The sequence below is a fragment of the Numenius arquata genome, chromosome 3 (assembly GCF_964106895.1).
Source record: "Numenius arquata chromosome 3, bNumArq3.hap1.1, whole genome shotgun sequence".
NCBI lineage: Eukaryota > Metazoa > Chordata > Aves > Charadriiformes > Scolopacidae > Numenius > Numenius arquata.
In genome coordinates, this window is record NC_133578.1 from 46,292,926 (window position 1) to 46,309,673 (window position 16,748).

At 41.4% G+C, this 16,748-nt stretch overlaps 1 protein-coding gene across 1 annotated transcript in view; it reads right to left on the reverse strand.

The window, feature by feature from the left end:
* Positions 1-16,748, reverse strand: part of TNS3 (tensin 3) — a 263,074-nt gene that overhangs the window by 124,850 nt on the left and 121,476 nt on the right. Inside the window, exons 5-7 of the mRNA XM_074145629.1 lie at positions 14,592-14,633; positions 4,577-4,629; positions 3,549-3,720 (exon numbers count right to left, since the gene is read on the reverse strand). Of these exons, the coding sequence (XP_074001730.1) occupies positions 3,549-3,720; positions 4,577-4,629; positions 14,592-14,633 (267 nt within the window). The remainder of the gene's footprint in view (positions 1-3,548; positions 3,721-4,576; positions 4,630-14,591; positions 14,634-16,748) is intronic.

Consider the following 16,748-nt stretch of genomic DNA (forward strand, 5'->3'; position numbering starts at 1 on the left):
TGGCAAATGTGATGGCCATCCACAGGAAGGGCTGGAAGGATGATCCAGGGAACTCCAGGCCTGTCGGTCTGACCTCGGTGCCTGGGAAGGTCATGAACAGATCATCCTGAGTGCCATCATGCGGCACGTGAAGGACACCCAGGTGATCAGGCCCAGCCAGCACGGGTTCATGAGGGGCAGGTCCTGCTTGACAAACCTGATCTCCTTCTATGACAAAGTGACCCACTTGGTGGATGAGGGAAAGACTGTGGATGTTGTTTACCCGGACTTTAGTAAGGCCTTTGATACAGTCTCCCACAGTATCCTCCTGGAGAAACTGGCTGCCCATGGGTTGGATGGGAGGACTCTCCGCTGGGTTAAAAACTGGCTGGAGGGCCAGGCCCAGAGAGTGGTGGTGAATGGAGTTAAATGCAGTTGGCGGCCAGTCACGTGTGGTGTCCCCCAGGGCTGGGTACTGGGGCCGGTTCTCTTTAACATCTTTATCAATGATCTGGATGAGGGGATCGAGTGCACCCTCAGTAAGTTTGCAGATGACACCAAGTTGGGTGGGAGTGTTGATCTGCTGGAGGGTAGGAAGGCTTTGCAGAGGGATCTGGACAGGCTGGATGGATGGGCCGAGGCCAACGGGATGAGATTCAACAAGGCCAAGTGCCGGGTCCTGCCCTTGGGTCACACCAACCCCCTGCAGCGCTACAGGCTGGGGGCAGAGTGGCTGGAGCTGCCCGGCAGAAAAGGACCTGGGGGTGTTGGTGGACAGCCGGCTGAACATGAGCCAGCAGTGTGCCCAGGTGGCCAAGAAGGCCAACAGCGTCCTGGCCTGTGTCAGGAGCAGCGTGGTGAGTAGGACTCGGGAGGTGATGGTCCCCCTGTCCTGGGCACTGGTGAGGCCCCACCTCGAGGACTGTGTCCAGTTTTGGGCCCCTCACCACAAAAAAGACATTGAGGGGCTGGAGCGGGTCCAGAGAAGGGCAATGGAGCTGGTGAGGGGTCTGGAGAACAAGTCTTGTGAGGAGCGGCTGAGGGAGCTGGGGGTGTTCAGCCTGGAGAAAAGGAGGCTGAGGGGAGACCTTCTCGCTCTCTACAACTCCCTGAAAGGAGCCAGGGGGGGTCGGTCTCTTCTCCCAAGTCACAGGTGACAGGACAAGAGGAAATGGCCTCAAGTTGTGCCAGGGGAGGTTCAGATTGGATATTAGGAAAAAATTTTACGCTGAAAGTGTTATCAAGCCTTGGAATGGGCTGCCCAGGGCAGTGCCTGAGGCACCATCCCTGGAGGTATTTAAAAGATGGGTTGACATAGTACTCAGTGACATGACTTAGTGATGGTTTTTTATCAGTGGTAGGTTGACGGTTGACTCAATGATCTGAAAGGTCCCTTCTAACCTAGACAATTCTATGATTCTATGAATTTCAACACATCACTGGATTCTTTTAGAGTAACATCATCTTTAATTTTTCAATATAAGGTGACCTCCCTCTTGTTGACCAAGGCCACATGCATACAATCAGAATAAATTGATGAAAGTACTATACAGATACTACAAAAATTCAGTTTTGAAGTTTTTCTCTGTTGGAGAAAACTCATGTTTCTTCTAGGAACCAAAGCCTTCTGGGAAGTGTTTTTGTTGGGTTTTTTTTAGGACAACAAAGCAGAAAAAATTCTACTGTAAGCTATGGACAGGCTTCCATCTCTCCATAAAGGACTCTGGTCTTAGACTGTCAAAGAATAATCCTCTACTGTCAGAGCAAATGAGATACCTATAATTTTTTGTTCACACTCTTCATAACAGACAGACTCAAGCAGGAAACAATACACTCACCCAGTTCTTTGGGTCTATCATACCCCTTCTCTGTCCTCACTACCAACTGTAGTGGCAACAGTTTAACATATATAAAAACATGGAAGGAGAACAGCTAGATAAGAAATGAAGAATGCTGATTTGTAGTATACATTCTGCTAGCTGAGACCCTGACCCAATGAAAGAGTGAAACGGTTCTCATCAACTTCAGCAGAACCGCTCACTGCAGGGGGGGTATGGATGGAAGAGAGGAGTTCCTCCAATACACATGCCTCTTGAGCAGACTGAAGAGTCCTTGAAACACGAGAAACAAAATTAAAAAGAGGTCTCTGGATCTACAACCTGGCTGTGGTTTGCCAGGTTATCTTGCAATTTTGCAGAAACTTGGAGCAGATGGCACCAAACTTTCTTTTGACCAATTTCCAAAGGACTCATTAGAATATAAATAAATAAATAAATAGAACAAAACTTAAACAAAACCAAAAACCCCCACAGATCCAAACTTTGAAAGAGAAACTAACTGCAATCCCACTTAGAAAGAGGGCATCACAAACAATACTTAGATATTTCACATATACCAGATTTTTTTGTAATACAAACAGGTATTTAGTGAGATTTAACCAGACTGAGATTATAAGCTTATTTCACAAATACCAAAACACTACTGTTGCATGGGAAAGGCCACTGAGAACAGGTGAATTTGAACCAGTAAAGCTTTACGTACAGGTCACCTTCAAACTATTACTATCTTGTGCCTGACAAGCTACTATCTCCTGATGGAAGGGAAAGTCAAGGGGAAAAAGGCAATAATTGAGGACATCAGACCACATTACAAGTATTACAAGTGCATCTTGAGGACCATAGCTGGTTCATAATGCATTTATGACACCTTGGTTTGAGAATGAAAGATAATGTATTTAAATCATTAGGTGGAAGCTCTCCAGAAACTGATCTCCACCATGAGTCAAGTTCATGCTCCTGAAGCTGTGGATTTGATACTAGTAGTTTACACACGCTAATTAAAAAGACAGTAGAAGAAAAAAGTTTACAAAACATTGTCCCTGTTTTCAATTCACCTTTATATACCAAGCTGAGACAATACATGCCATAAGGTTTAGATGCACTTGCCAGAAAACAGCACAGGAGACAAATAGCTTGGGTCATCATTTAAATAAATAAATAAATACATTCCACACACAGAGCTCATTATAGATTTGCTTACAACCTAATTTCCTATAGAAAAATAAACAGCAGGAAAAAAAGTATCTAAATCAAGTTAATGAGAAAAAGCTGGACAGAACATGCAAACACCTGGACAGCAACCCTCCTTTTATATGTTGTTTCACAATATATAGTAGACAGTTAGAGACCATCACTGTCATACCCAGCTGAGGACCCACATGTAGCTGACTGCTATAAAAAAAAAAAAGAATGTACTCCTCACTGCAGGGCATGTATCTTTTTTAAAAGCATGCTTTGGGCAATGAAAATAGTCACCGCAATTATTCTACTGCATTTGCTATCACAACAGAGGCTGCAGTGTCACTAGCAGAAAAGTGCTTTTAATATCTGTCCTTGCCTAACAGCTTAAAACACTACTGAAAATCTTGCTCATGCCTGCAAAGCTGTAAAGGTAGACAAAGGAGCTTTTAGATGAGTGACTTTTACTTTAGAATGGTGTATGTGGACCTAAAAGTGATCTTCTTGCAGGACAGAAAATGAGGTATCACAAAAGATTGATCCTACACATACCAAGTAATTATCCCCATGTTTGGATTTGAGCATGTGGGTTACGTCTTGTAGATTGTGGAGATAAGTTTCCTCAGAACAGCTAGCAGGGAAGGATACAGCGATGATCCGCTCCGTGATGTAAGTGAGGTCAAGTTGATAGCCTTCCTCCATAATGTGATCAAAGTCTGCACTTCTGTGAAGAAATATGATGTGGAAATTCAGAGCAAAGCAGACGAGAACACACACAACACACTAATGAGAAGAAACTGCAACTTGGGACTCATACAGTAAAAGCATCTGATGTTTCCAATATTTTCATTACAGTTACAACTTATTAAATGCCTACAGAGCTCAAATTATTCAGTTGAGTACACAAAGGGAGTTAGCCAAACATCAAGAGTTCTTCACATCAAAACTATAGTGAAAAAAAATCTCTGCAACTAATAATGTAGAAAAGCAGTAAAACGAAGCAACTTTGACAAATGCTACTGCAAAAAATTTGGGAGTTAAGCAGAAAACATATTGGTATTTACGTCCGCACAAATTTCTTTTTCTGTAGAATTGCCTTCTGCATTCTGTAGAATGCTTTACAAATTGGTAGATTCACCAGTGATCTGTAAAACACTGCAGATAGATAACAGTCTTGAAATCTGCGCTGAGTAACAGTGAAGTGAATCCAAAACCAGTCCTCAAACTGCAACAGACACCAATGTAAACCAATTCATCTCACAAGTTAGTCTCCAGATACTGTTTACTCTTCTCCTTTGTTTCCAGATTGAAGGCACAACCAGGCACCTTACCTTGTCCTTTTTAATACAATAATCAAAAGATTATTCCATTAAATGTCATTAAAAGTAAGCTCTTAAGTTAAAAGTAAGCTCAGCAAATACGCTCAGTTGTTTTCTTAGACAGGGATTGTAAAAATGGTACTTGCATAGCGGGACATGTCTTGCAGAAGACTGAACTCACAGAAATTACAACCACAAACAACAAAACCTGAACCACCACGGCATTATGTAACACTACTACACAAAATATGAAATACTTGCCGTGATCCTTTGTCACAACTGAAAGAGGAGTTCTTCAAAGCACTATTGGAATTCTGGAACAAAGAAAGCAGAGCAGTCAGTCAGGCACCTTCCTTGTCATCACTGATGTCACTGTTCCTGCCTTTTTCCCTCATTTATTACGTCCATACTGTGGAAAATTATAGCCACAATAGGATAAGAGAGTATCATTGCCTTATGTTTTGACCGCAAACACTGTGGTTATGGCCAGTATATGTCCAGCTCTTCATACGGACTCACTACTCCCTCTTCCAACTCACTACCATCAGAGAAGGACTGGCTGTCTTGTGCTCTTCTTCGTAACTGTACTAAGAAACATTCAATGGACTTCTGAGAAGATGAAGCTTGAATCTCTGTGTAAACCTGCAAAATTAAGTTCCTCTCAAGTCATTCTCTCATGATAACACTGAAAAATATACTCAATTTATTGCAGTATCAGAGTTCTGGGAGTTTGAAGAGAAGCCTGAGCTGCACTGGTTTTGCTTTATGAGTTTTGTAGTTCCATTTGTTCAGTAGTAGTAACTATGCATTAAAAATTGTCAAAATGTTCTCCCTCATGAACCTTAGTAATAGAATTTTTCTCACCTAATTTTAGCTGTCTTAGAATTAAGCTCCAGTGTGATAATCACCCAAGCTCTCTGTATGTAATGGAGAGAAACAGAGCCACCTGGAAGGGGCAGTATCCCTTCTCTCCAGGATAGGCTTGTGGAAAAAGACAGCTATTGCTATAATAACATTAAATAAAAATTTAAAAAAAAATTTACTTTACATTTAGGTATATCTTTTTATACAGAAAATCAGAAGTTCAATTTAATATCATGTATCAGTAACTCCATAAGAGAAAGAGTATTCACTCGCCTTCCTGCCCTGGATTCACACTTACTATACAGAAAAATGCACAGAAAAGCTTATTTAGATGAAGGGTAAGAGCTGGAAAGCTGATAAACCCTATCTAATTTGGGTACACATATGACAAAACATAAGCTGTGTTCAAATGGAAGAGGGCCTAGAACTTTCCATACAGTGACACTATACCAAAATCTAAGACAGCTAGGACATATAAAAGCGGCTCACTTCCTTGCAAAATTTCTGGAAATGAGCTGTTCTGGCAAATCTTAAAGCACACCTGCTGGCATAAGGTGTACCTCACCTAAGTGCTTGGTCCCAGTTCACTAGTTCCTATCTTTACTTAGGCAACAGAAAATGAGGAAACCATGGGATTTTCAGCTTCTTTTTACTCAGTCCTTTCTTGTGATTTTAAAGGCTGTAGGTAATACACCATGGGTGCCAAAACAAGTAAATAACTAATAAACTGAAAGTCAAGAAAACGCTTTTAGAATGCTTTGTTTTGGTAACTAGAAAGCAACCAGTGAAACACGCCTCTCACTCCCCCTCCTCGGTCTCTCTTGGTCACAGGGATGTATCTATTGCTTAAGAAGTACTTCCACCATTTTAAAATAAATTTTATGACTAAACTTCCATGTAACCTGAATAATCAGTCACTTATTTTCTTACCACAGGAAGCTGCTAAATGATAAAACCATTCTCTATTGCACACTGTTGTAGCATATAGATTAGCATATAACCTAGTAGCATGCAGCACATAAGCATATGAACAATAACATAATGCAAACATAATGCAGAAAAAAACCTGCTAGTGAGATCTATATTTACTGTATGCATGCCATGTCCACCTACTGAAACACATAGTACTGCGTAACCTTTCCTGCTCTGGGTATAAAAACAGATAATCCTGACAACTTTCACAATTCACCAGCTGGTATAACTTAAACTGCCGGTGCTGTTTGAAGTACCTATAACATAGTTTAGAACTGTAGCTGACTGGTTACACATAGGAAAATATATCAGTGTAAAAGGACTCTTCTTCTGACATCTCAGCTGGGTCTCACATTTCATCGCATGGTCCCGAATAGCTGTAGTACTTTTCAGTCTCTCATTATGGCTACGCTTTTATACAAATTCTGGAAACCTCCCAAAATCAACAGAACCCTGACATCGTCACAAAAGACTTTGATTCAGACCATGGAACTTCTCATTGCTTATTTATGGTGCACCAAACTACTAAATTTTACTTAACCCTTCATAATGTCAAGATCACCTTGTATATTATACGATGACTGCAGTCAATGGAACAAAGTCAAGGACACATCTCCATTTTTCTGCATGTCCTCTAGGTTATAGTCACTTCCTCCTCTATTCCATAGCTTAATTATCTTGTAGCCAGTGATGCTTTCTTTTTCTTCAGGTTTTTCTTTTCACTATTTGTTTTGTTTACTAATTATCAGTGACCACACCACATTTCCCCTCACAGCTAAAATATTTAGCAAAATCAAACAGATATAATACATGATTTACTACAGAGGCTTGAACTTCTGTGACTGCCTCTCTTTGTTCTAATATCTCCGTGTGGTTTTAAGGGTCATTTCACTGATAAGAAAGGGATTCTTCTTCTGGATCAAGTCATACACATCATACACATATACCATCAGACTCTGAGTTTCGCCAAGCACAGGATTCAACAGCACAGGGCAGACTATCCATAAAGGCAAATCATCTCCATCCAAGTTAAAAAACAAACAAAAAAAACCAAACCACCAAAAAAACCCTACTATTTTCTGCCTTGTTGCACACTGGAGGGATAACAGCAAAACATTTGGCTGATCTTCCAAGACAGCAAACGCTATCTGGCATCTCCCAGGATGGACAATTGCACTGAAAAATCTTTCAAAGCTAGATATGATTTTCATGTCCTGTCAACCAACAGCAGCAGAATGAAAAATAATGGCTCAAAATGGGGTATTTAACCACAGCTGGCTAAAAATTTAGAGTTGCAACTAGGATAGATCCAGTGGAACTAGCGCTTGATGTGTTGCCAGTAGGACAGACCACCCTGAGATTATTCTTCCTTGAGCTTCTCACGATTCTTGTTCCCCTTCTTCCCTGGGGCAGTCTAGCAACACAGACAGTATAACCTGTCATTTGAGAAGCAGAATTTGCAAGAAATTTACCCATTTACCTATTATTCAGTTTTTTTAATTTATCCATTTTTTTTTAATTTACCCATTTACCTATTATTCAGTTTTAAATTTTTTCTCTCTCAAACAGATCAATCCCAAACAATAACACATAAAGGTTATCTCTATGTAAACAAGGGCAGAGAGCCTTTTGGTCAGACAAATTTAGCTGCAGATGTTGTAAGGAAACCAGCAGGGGAAGCAATTGCTTCTCAGAAGACAACTGTCCTCTCTCTGGCCACAGAATGGTATTAACAAGCAAATTCACTGCATCCAAGGTACTGCCTCAATTGCCTTTTTCCTGTGAAAACTCAAGTCATGCAACTTTTTCCTTTGACATCCTCCTTACTGCTTCTTTCACCACCTTTAGCTCCTGCCTCTGGCCCTGGGCGCGTTGCAGAGCTTGCTATCCCAACTTTCTCAAAAATGCAATCCTCAAGAGGAGACCATCTCAGAGAGCAGTAGAGCCTAGGCATGATACAGAAGCTAAGAAACACACCCATATTTAATTCTGCATCGTTTTCACCAGGTCACAACAATCACTAGAAGGTAAGTTTCCCAGCACAGCCGGCAGTGTAGGAAGCGGCCAAGCCAGCGATTAAAGCATAGCTTGGACAAAAGAGGCTTTTGAGATCGGTTCTGTTTATTCCCCTTCCTCTGACACCAAAGAGGGTGAACCTGCTTATGGATTACCTGGTCTACCTCCGATAGCAACCCTGTGCTGTCAGCAGGCTGAATCTCGTATCTCTACAATCTCTCTTCCAGTCTCTCCACAGCCTCAGAGCAAAGTCATGGCACCAGTACAGGACAGGCCATCTCACACAGCGTGGCACGGAGGCAGCACCGCAACACCTTCTGCACTCGTCCAGAAACAGAAGGAGTAAGAAGAAACCTCTCTGCTAAGCCTGCACCCTATCGCCTCTCAAGGAAAGAGATGGAGATGACAAGTGAAAAATAATGCCTGTGAAAAAAAATCAAAATAAACGATATCTGTAAAAAAAAATACGTCTCTCAGCAAGATGATTATCCTCAACCTTTCCAAGAACTGAAAAGGGGAACTTGGGTTACAGCTAGTAGGCTTAAAACGCTTCATGGGCTGCAGTCCTCTGTAGGAGAGCTTCAGAGACCAGAAATACCACGGCAGGGACAGAGGGGGAAGGGGGATCAGTTTTGCCCCAGATAAATTCATTGACATTTTTTCAGTACACTGATTAATTATCTTTTATAGGACAGCTCTGGGGGAAAAAAAAAAAGAGAATCAGAAACCTAGTATGTAAACTGCCAGTTTCCAATACCAAAGTAAAACCAGACACGTGGGTCACACATGGGGTAGAAATAGCAGGTGGGATAACAACTTACCCCTTTTGAGACTAGAATCAAAGGTCAGCTAACGAAGCCAAATAAAAAAATCATTCAGTAGCCTTCCCCAAGGACCTCTTCCTGTCATTGAACTATAATATAATAATACAGTATCTGCTTAAAAGCTATCTCAGCAGAATGTAAGAACTACCGGTTTCAAGGACCCGCTTGTTTTAAACTGTTGAGCCAGCTGTACATCAACTGTACGCTCCTCCGAGGAACAGCACCCCTGAAACCTCATGGCTGCAGAACCTGAGGTGCATTCACACAGCTCATCTGTTTTTCTCCTGGGCTCCTTCTGAAACAGGAGCATTAACAAGTGTAAGGATCAATGAGTAAGTAGACACTACACCTATCAGAAATGTAAATCAATGAGTAATCTGTGACTTAAAGGTATCGGGACATATTTTGAAAGAATGACGCTGATCTATTTGGGATATAAATATTTTATTTGTGCCTATTTTTAATGTTGATACAAGCATCAGAAAACTTGATGAGTTAATTTGTCACAAAATTACATGCATCTTACACAGCTTTTAATTAGCTTATGAAACTTTTTTCCACGCAACTGTTCGCCATTCAAACAGCCACAAATAAAAATATGAATAGAGAGACTGAGCAGCAGGAGACCTGAATGCATTTTAGCTAAATTTGTGATGGCATTTTCATTCCCCAAGCCATGGATAGGAATCAGAAGAAATTCTCTAACCTATTCTAAGGCACAGTGTAACAGTTTTATACACTCTAGGGTACTGACGACAGGACAATGAACTACACTGATCGTTGGACTGCTCCACCATGATAATTCTCATTGACACAGTAGTTGCTTTTAGAAGCTACAGTGACACACATGTTTGAAAGTCTTGGATGAGAACCAAAATTTGCATAATCTTTTGGCCTCTGGCTTTAGAATGATTCCTGATGTGGAAAACAAAGATTCATGCCTTGTGAATACAAATGTTTCTATGTTAGTGTCCATTCCTGCAGGAAGTATTAGAAAATTAATTAAAAAAAAATTTTTTTGGAGTTGACTCTGCAGAAGAGATTTATCATTATTTCTACTGCAAACAGCTATTTGTTTGGCTGTACATTTCATTTTTGTTCTGTATACTGTGTTCCATAAAAATAAAGTAGTGTAACAGCAAGAGTCCAGACAGATGTGCCCCTTGCAAGTAGCAGTGTCTGCAGAAGTTATAAATCCCAGGTTGCTGTCTCCCTGCCAAAAAAACTACCCTGAGCCGTTGGCCAAGCTGCTCCCACGATTCTTCCCTGTAACACTTCAGCCAAGACAGACAGGCTCCCCTCAACAAGTTAACTGTAGGGCTTTTCATCCAGCTCATCTTTATCAAGCTTGGGGGGCACTTGCATATGGAGTTCCATCTTCCAATCTGCCAGGTCAACACGGAACTAACAGGGGCAGGAAGATCATTTTCCAGCTCAATTAGATGCAGAGCAGCAGCCCCGTTCACAGCCTGAAAGTTCCTGGTACAGCTGGGTCTTCTACCCATCTTTTTCTCCTCTTTTAAAAAATTGAAATTCATAAGAGAAAAGGCACATAGCAAATTTTTGGTACTAAGGACTCTTTAGGAGAGAATACTGAATGCATGTAAAGTCTATCTCCAAAGGAGAATGAGGCACAATTGATGTTTTACTTCATATACAATTTTACAGATGTGTCTCAAGACTGGGAGTTCACACCAACCTTCGTAAGGCTGGCACCCAGCCCCCGTGTCCCGGTCTGAGGTAAAACAGAACCAACTTTCTGTTCAGTAATTTTACATCTTAGCCAGGGCTCTTCTAACTCTCTGAAATTAACAGCATATTCTGCAGAAAACTGCTCGTTCTCAGAGCGATAAGACCAATGTTTGTGCTTCATGCCAAGGAACATGCAGAGAGGCCCTTGCTTGTCCTTATTGCTGTAACAACCAAGGGCAGCCACTTTCATTATTTGCCCCATTGGAGGGTCAGAAACAGAAAAGCGTAGAGGGGTCCCAGCTGTGGGGAGGAGGGGACAGGAGAGGTGACCCAAACCTGACCAACAGGGTATTCCATCCCATCTGCCCCATGCTCAGCATAAAAGCCGAGGGATCAAAGGGTCAGCTATCTTTCTTCGATGGCCAACGTCCCAAGAGGACTCTGTTCATCTGCCTTTGATCCCGATCCGTGTGTTCCTGACTCCAGAGCTGGAACCCAGTTCCCATCCATCACTGAGTCCAGTCTGGGACTTCCCCAGTGCCTGCCGGTGACGTGACTGTCATCCTGGGAGCTTGATACGGTTTTGTATATATTGTATCTATTTCATATTTTCTTCTTTTTTTTTTTTTAATTTTAATATTAATTCTTCATTAAAGTAGTTTAGTTCATTCTAAACTTGTAAATCTCCTTATCTCTTCCTCTCCTCTCTTTTTTGGTGGGGGGCGGAGGGGGTGGTGGTGGTGGCGGTGGCAGGAAGGGCCATCTCTCTGGTTTTGGTAAATTTGGCTGAAACCACGACACCCAACCAGTGCTGTGGAACACTGGCTCTTGCACGCATGGAACAGGAACACACCTGCCTGGGTGACTTAGAGTCATGTCAACACTTGAACGACTGTGTTCCACTGCAAACCTATGGGGAAACTTACTGTCTATTTAAGTATTACCATGTTAAGTGTTAGGCAAGTTTGCCTCAACTACCTAAAATAATACATGTGCTCCAGCTCCAGTTGTAGCACAGTTTCATAATTACTCCACAACTTTGAAACAGGTCTTGAATGAATACTATCCACAGGCAATGCAATTTAGCACAACAGAAATAGCAGAGCACAAACATTTCTGTATTAATTCACACCTACCACATGATGAGGCTTTGCAGAAGCCCTGCACAGCACGACTCAGAAGCACCTAACCTAGGAGTTACCTCCTAACTCTGTAAAAAGATACGGTGATGTCCACAGTGGAAAGAAAAAACACTGTGGCAGAGGGAAAGACTAGTGGAGCAGGTCTACCAAGCTTCTCTCTGACCTAGTTAAGGTGCCAGACATCAAAACCGAAGCCAACTGTCATCACAAATTTAGCACCCTATTAACTAACAGGAAATTATGTGCATGCAATTCTTGGATAGAAAGTGACAGAATCACTTTTGTCAGCCTTTAGTTGAAAAAAGAAGCCTCATTTACTTGTTTTTAATATGTTAATAAGAATCAAATAAGATTCCAGTTCACAGGGGTACAAGGAAGCCCCTCTATGTGTAAGAAAATGCACTTCTGACTTCCTGAGGAAGAAAGTGTTATTCATGCCTCAGAGCTATCCCAAACATTAGAAATAAGCTAACAAAATTTTGGTTCTGACACTACCTAGAGTTCAAGCCAAACTCTCTTTGTTTATGTTTACACAGCTTCCCTGTAAAGTGGTAAGGGCTGACACTAGAAATATTCCATTAACAGCCAAACTGCTGAGAAAAAGCAAGAGAGCTTTTCTTTTCTGGACCAGATGCCATGGAACGAGAAGCAAGAGGGAGAGGAAGGGAGAGGAAATCACAGAGCCAAATAAAAGAGTCAGGCAGTTAAAGCAGTCTCTTCCAATTCAGTTAATGAACCAAAAGGAGAACAAGTGTGACACAAATGTGGAATAAAGAGAAGGCAGGAAGACAAGGAACACACCTCCTGCCAGCACTACACAGACAGGATGTGTGCTGCGTCGTGGGTCACAGAACCAGAGCTGCAAAAGCCTCACCCAGGCAATGGCTGCATCTGGTCCCACTGCCTGGAGACACCACTTCCTTACGAATCTCCCAGCCCTGCAGCTTTACACCTCCTCTCTTTCCCAAATAGGAACAGGTATTTCAACCACTGTGTTTCAATTCAGAACTCTCTTCTATTTCCCAATGAGCCCCTGCCCCTCATCCATGTCACCTTTGGCTCCTGGGGTATACTGGTCCATGGAAAGGAACTACCAAAAATTGCAGGAAACTTGCTAGTGATCAAATAAAACCAATGCAAAATATAATATGACAAAAGGCAGAGCTGAAAAAGCATTGCTTGCCATTAAAGCTGCCTTCAAAATGGCTGTGCATGAGCTACTATGTGTGCAGAAAAAAAACCCCGAAACACATGACCTTGGCTGGGGTAATAAGCAACCAGTACAAACAGAAAACCCTCTGAAGTTTCAGATGTAACACAAGGAAGCTAAAACCTTTCAACTGACAACAGAAAACAACCTGCAATTACTTTTCTCACAATGTATCTCATTATTTTGCTTCACATTTGTTGTACTAGAAGCAGCTGTCGAAACCAATTATTCACATGCAGATAACTAAGTCGTTTATTCTCATTTTTTAATTTTAGTTCATTTGTCTCATTAAGGAAGAGAAGAGTGAAGTAAAGGGAGAAACAATCTTTTCACTAGTCATTTTAGCTGGCTACAATATCAAATATATTCTAGCAATTCAGAAATAATTATAATTTTACTGGAACAGGGTAGATACCAACACACGGATGCAACCACAGAGCTGACCTTGGCCGTACAAAAACATTTATTAGCACCTCAAGTAAGCAAACTATACTGCTAATACAAATGCAGCCTCTGGTCTCCTGCCTATATCGGTACTCAGGGATCAGAACTGTTCCCATCCTGCAAAGAGTGGCACCAGCAGAAGCATGCAGCACTGAACACGGACATCATCACAACACAAACGCAACACGCACAAGACCAACACAGTGATGCTCCTTTATTGCAACAGAAAGCTGCTCTGGAATCGAACAATGAATCAGCAAAGACCATATGCATCTTGCAAGTCCTTCCCTCTGCCCCTTTTTAAATGTTAACTCCATCTTTACAGTGGTGAATCAAATACATGCATCACAGTTGCCTACTAACATATAGTTAACTATAGGCACGTCCCAAGATTTATTTAGAAATCAAAGAAACTTGGTATCTCTAATAAAAGGAAATTGCAGAGGACTTCAAAAAGTCTTTTCATCTCACTTATTTCACAGAAATTGTTCTAAAAGTATACTCATTCGTGCTTTCAGTATTGAAACGTGCAATACCTCCACTATCCAGAAATTCCTACATCACTTAGAAGACTGGGTTCTACTCCACTTCGATAAATGTATTTAATGCTACTTGTACCAGTAGTACTACAGTAGCAGTAACAATAAAGGGTTGGGAAAGGACATTTAATTTGTTTTGTAAATAGCGTGACACAGTAACTTGAACAAATAAAGGCTAAAAGATCAACTGCATATTGACCATAATACAAGAACTAATATTCTTCCTGCTGAAAAAAAATATCTCTTGAATTTCTAACTCCTCTGAATATAATCAATCTATGAAGATGTCAATATTTCTCTTTACTACTCCCCTGCTTGGTTTAGAAATAAAGAACAGAGTTCATGTCATTGTTTCTGGTTAAACTCGGGGGGGCAGGGGGCATGAGGGGGACACAGACCATTAATTATCTAATCAAAGGCTAATTTCACACAGTATAGAAAGTAATGTGTGTGCTTTGAAAATGGCTAGCAACAAACGCTTTGGGAAGATGTAATAAAAATAAGCATCCACAGACAGGAAAATAAATCAGGCCAAGTAAAGGAAAAAGAAATCAATAAAATGGAATTACTTACAGTTCTGGTTACATGATTTTTAATGGCCTCAGAGTTATTAGCCTGCAAAAGGAGAAAAGTTAACAAAACTGACTTTAATTTTCCAAATACTTTAACTATATTCTAAGAAATCCCCTCCTAACACACACACGCAACAAATAAAATAAATCATTCAGAAGTACGCACACGTGCTACGGTACTAATAACAAAACTATCCTTAAAACAGATACAGAAAACAAATTGATTTTACATTATCATCCTGGGTATTCAGGTCTTGTGAACTAGCATTCGGCTATTGAGGGTCCTTAATCCCAGACACAACATATACGGAGACTTATGCTGTTAATCATGCTCTTAACCCTTTTGCATTTTCCCCCAATCTCTCATTTTATGCTTTTCCATGAAAATAGACACTAGCATGGGTAGTGATAAAGTGAACTGCTTCGGATTTTCTTTAAGCACTGTGTAAAAATCTCTGTTCAAGGCTTTAAAACATGCTAAGTTGTATCTGTGGAGGTTTAAAATAAGCCCTTTAAAATAAATGAGCCAATCCATTACTACAGAAACCTAACATGAATCACCAGAAGCACAACATTTCATCAGCACATGCTTTGCTACTGATGACTCCAATCAGCATGAAATCCAGGCAAAGTAATGGGGAAGGACAGTGGTAAAACTGGGTAGAAAAAAAAAACCCTCAAGATGTTTGCTTAAGGCTTCAACAAGGTCAAGATTTGGCATTTCACAAAAGGTACCCTAGATTAAGGACTTCACCATGTGAAATTATTATGGGAGAATAACAGAAGTATATCACCTTGAAACACACTCAAAAGGAGAAAACTAAGTAACATCAGAAGTCAGTCAGTGCTGTAGGTGAGGCAGGACTGCGCCGCGCTTCGATGTCCCCTGCTTTGCAAGTCTGCAAAGAGCCTGTTGTGTACCGAGCCATACCTAACGGTCAACCGCATCAAAATACTGCCTCAAAAGAAAATTTCACATTCTGTGCAAAAATCAACAAGGTTTTGCTCAGAAAACATTAAAGCTAAATTGTAGCAAGCTACCCCATCTGCATCTTTACCCTGCAGAATGCAAAATCATTCCACAATCCAGAAAATCTTGCGTGCAAACTTTCTACGGCACAAGAATTGCTGAAATATATCCCCCACTGAAATACAGACACCTCTGGAAGAAAACAGCAATTAAAACAGCACTCTGCAACACTTTGCAAGAATTTAGGAAAAGCGCAAACCTTCTGCAAATCAAACTTAATATTTATCTTGTACATTTAAAGCATACACTAAAAGAGGCAGGAAAGGAAAACGTAAAAATGCACAACGAAACATGCTTTTCCTCTTCATCATTTTCACTGGCACACAACCACACATGGACCAAACAACAGGTAAGAGATATCTGGTATTGAACCCTACTTACTTGGAGAGCACACCCAAAGGAGGGAAAAAGTCTCGGCGAACTGCTTTCTGATTCTGGGTGAACAACCAGACCATCTTCAAATGGCACAGACAGTAAAAAGAAAACCCAGCTCTTCCTGTTGAATCGCTTTGTTGACCAGAGCTGGATTCTCCTGCAACTTCCCACCAGTTGCAGGGATTGATGAGGGAGTAAACAGGAAGAGCCAGGAGTTAATCTGCTGGCTCTGAGACTGGTACAACCAGCAGGACTTTGGTTTTTTGATCGTGGGAGGATCTACAGGACACCAGGCCTGCTGGCAACAGGTGGGGAAAGCCTAACCTGAAGGGGAAGAAGGATCCTGGGACAAGAATCCCAGTTGAAAGGGCTTTAAACTAGGTTTGAAGGGGGATGAGGAGCCTGGGAGCAGCATGCCAGTGCTGGTGGGTTAAAGTGTTAGCAAGGTCTTGCAGTCTGTGGAGGTGGGGGATGGTGATCCACGTGGTAGCAAAGGCATGAGGGGTAGTGATAGGTTGGTAACTACAGAAGTGTCTGAGCGCAGTCAGGTGGGAATTAGTGCTTGTCCCACAAAAAAACTGGCAGTGCAATTAGCCCAGCTGCAGTGCATCTACACAAATGCACGCAGCATGGGCAACAAACAGGAGGAGCTGGAGGCCACTGTACAGCAGGAAAATTATGATATAGATGCCATCACAGAAACTCACACAACTAGAGTGCTGCAATTGATGGCCACCACCTTTTCAGAAGGGA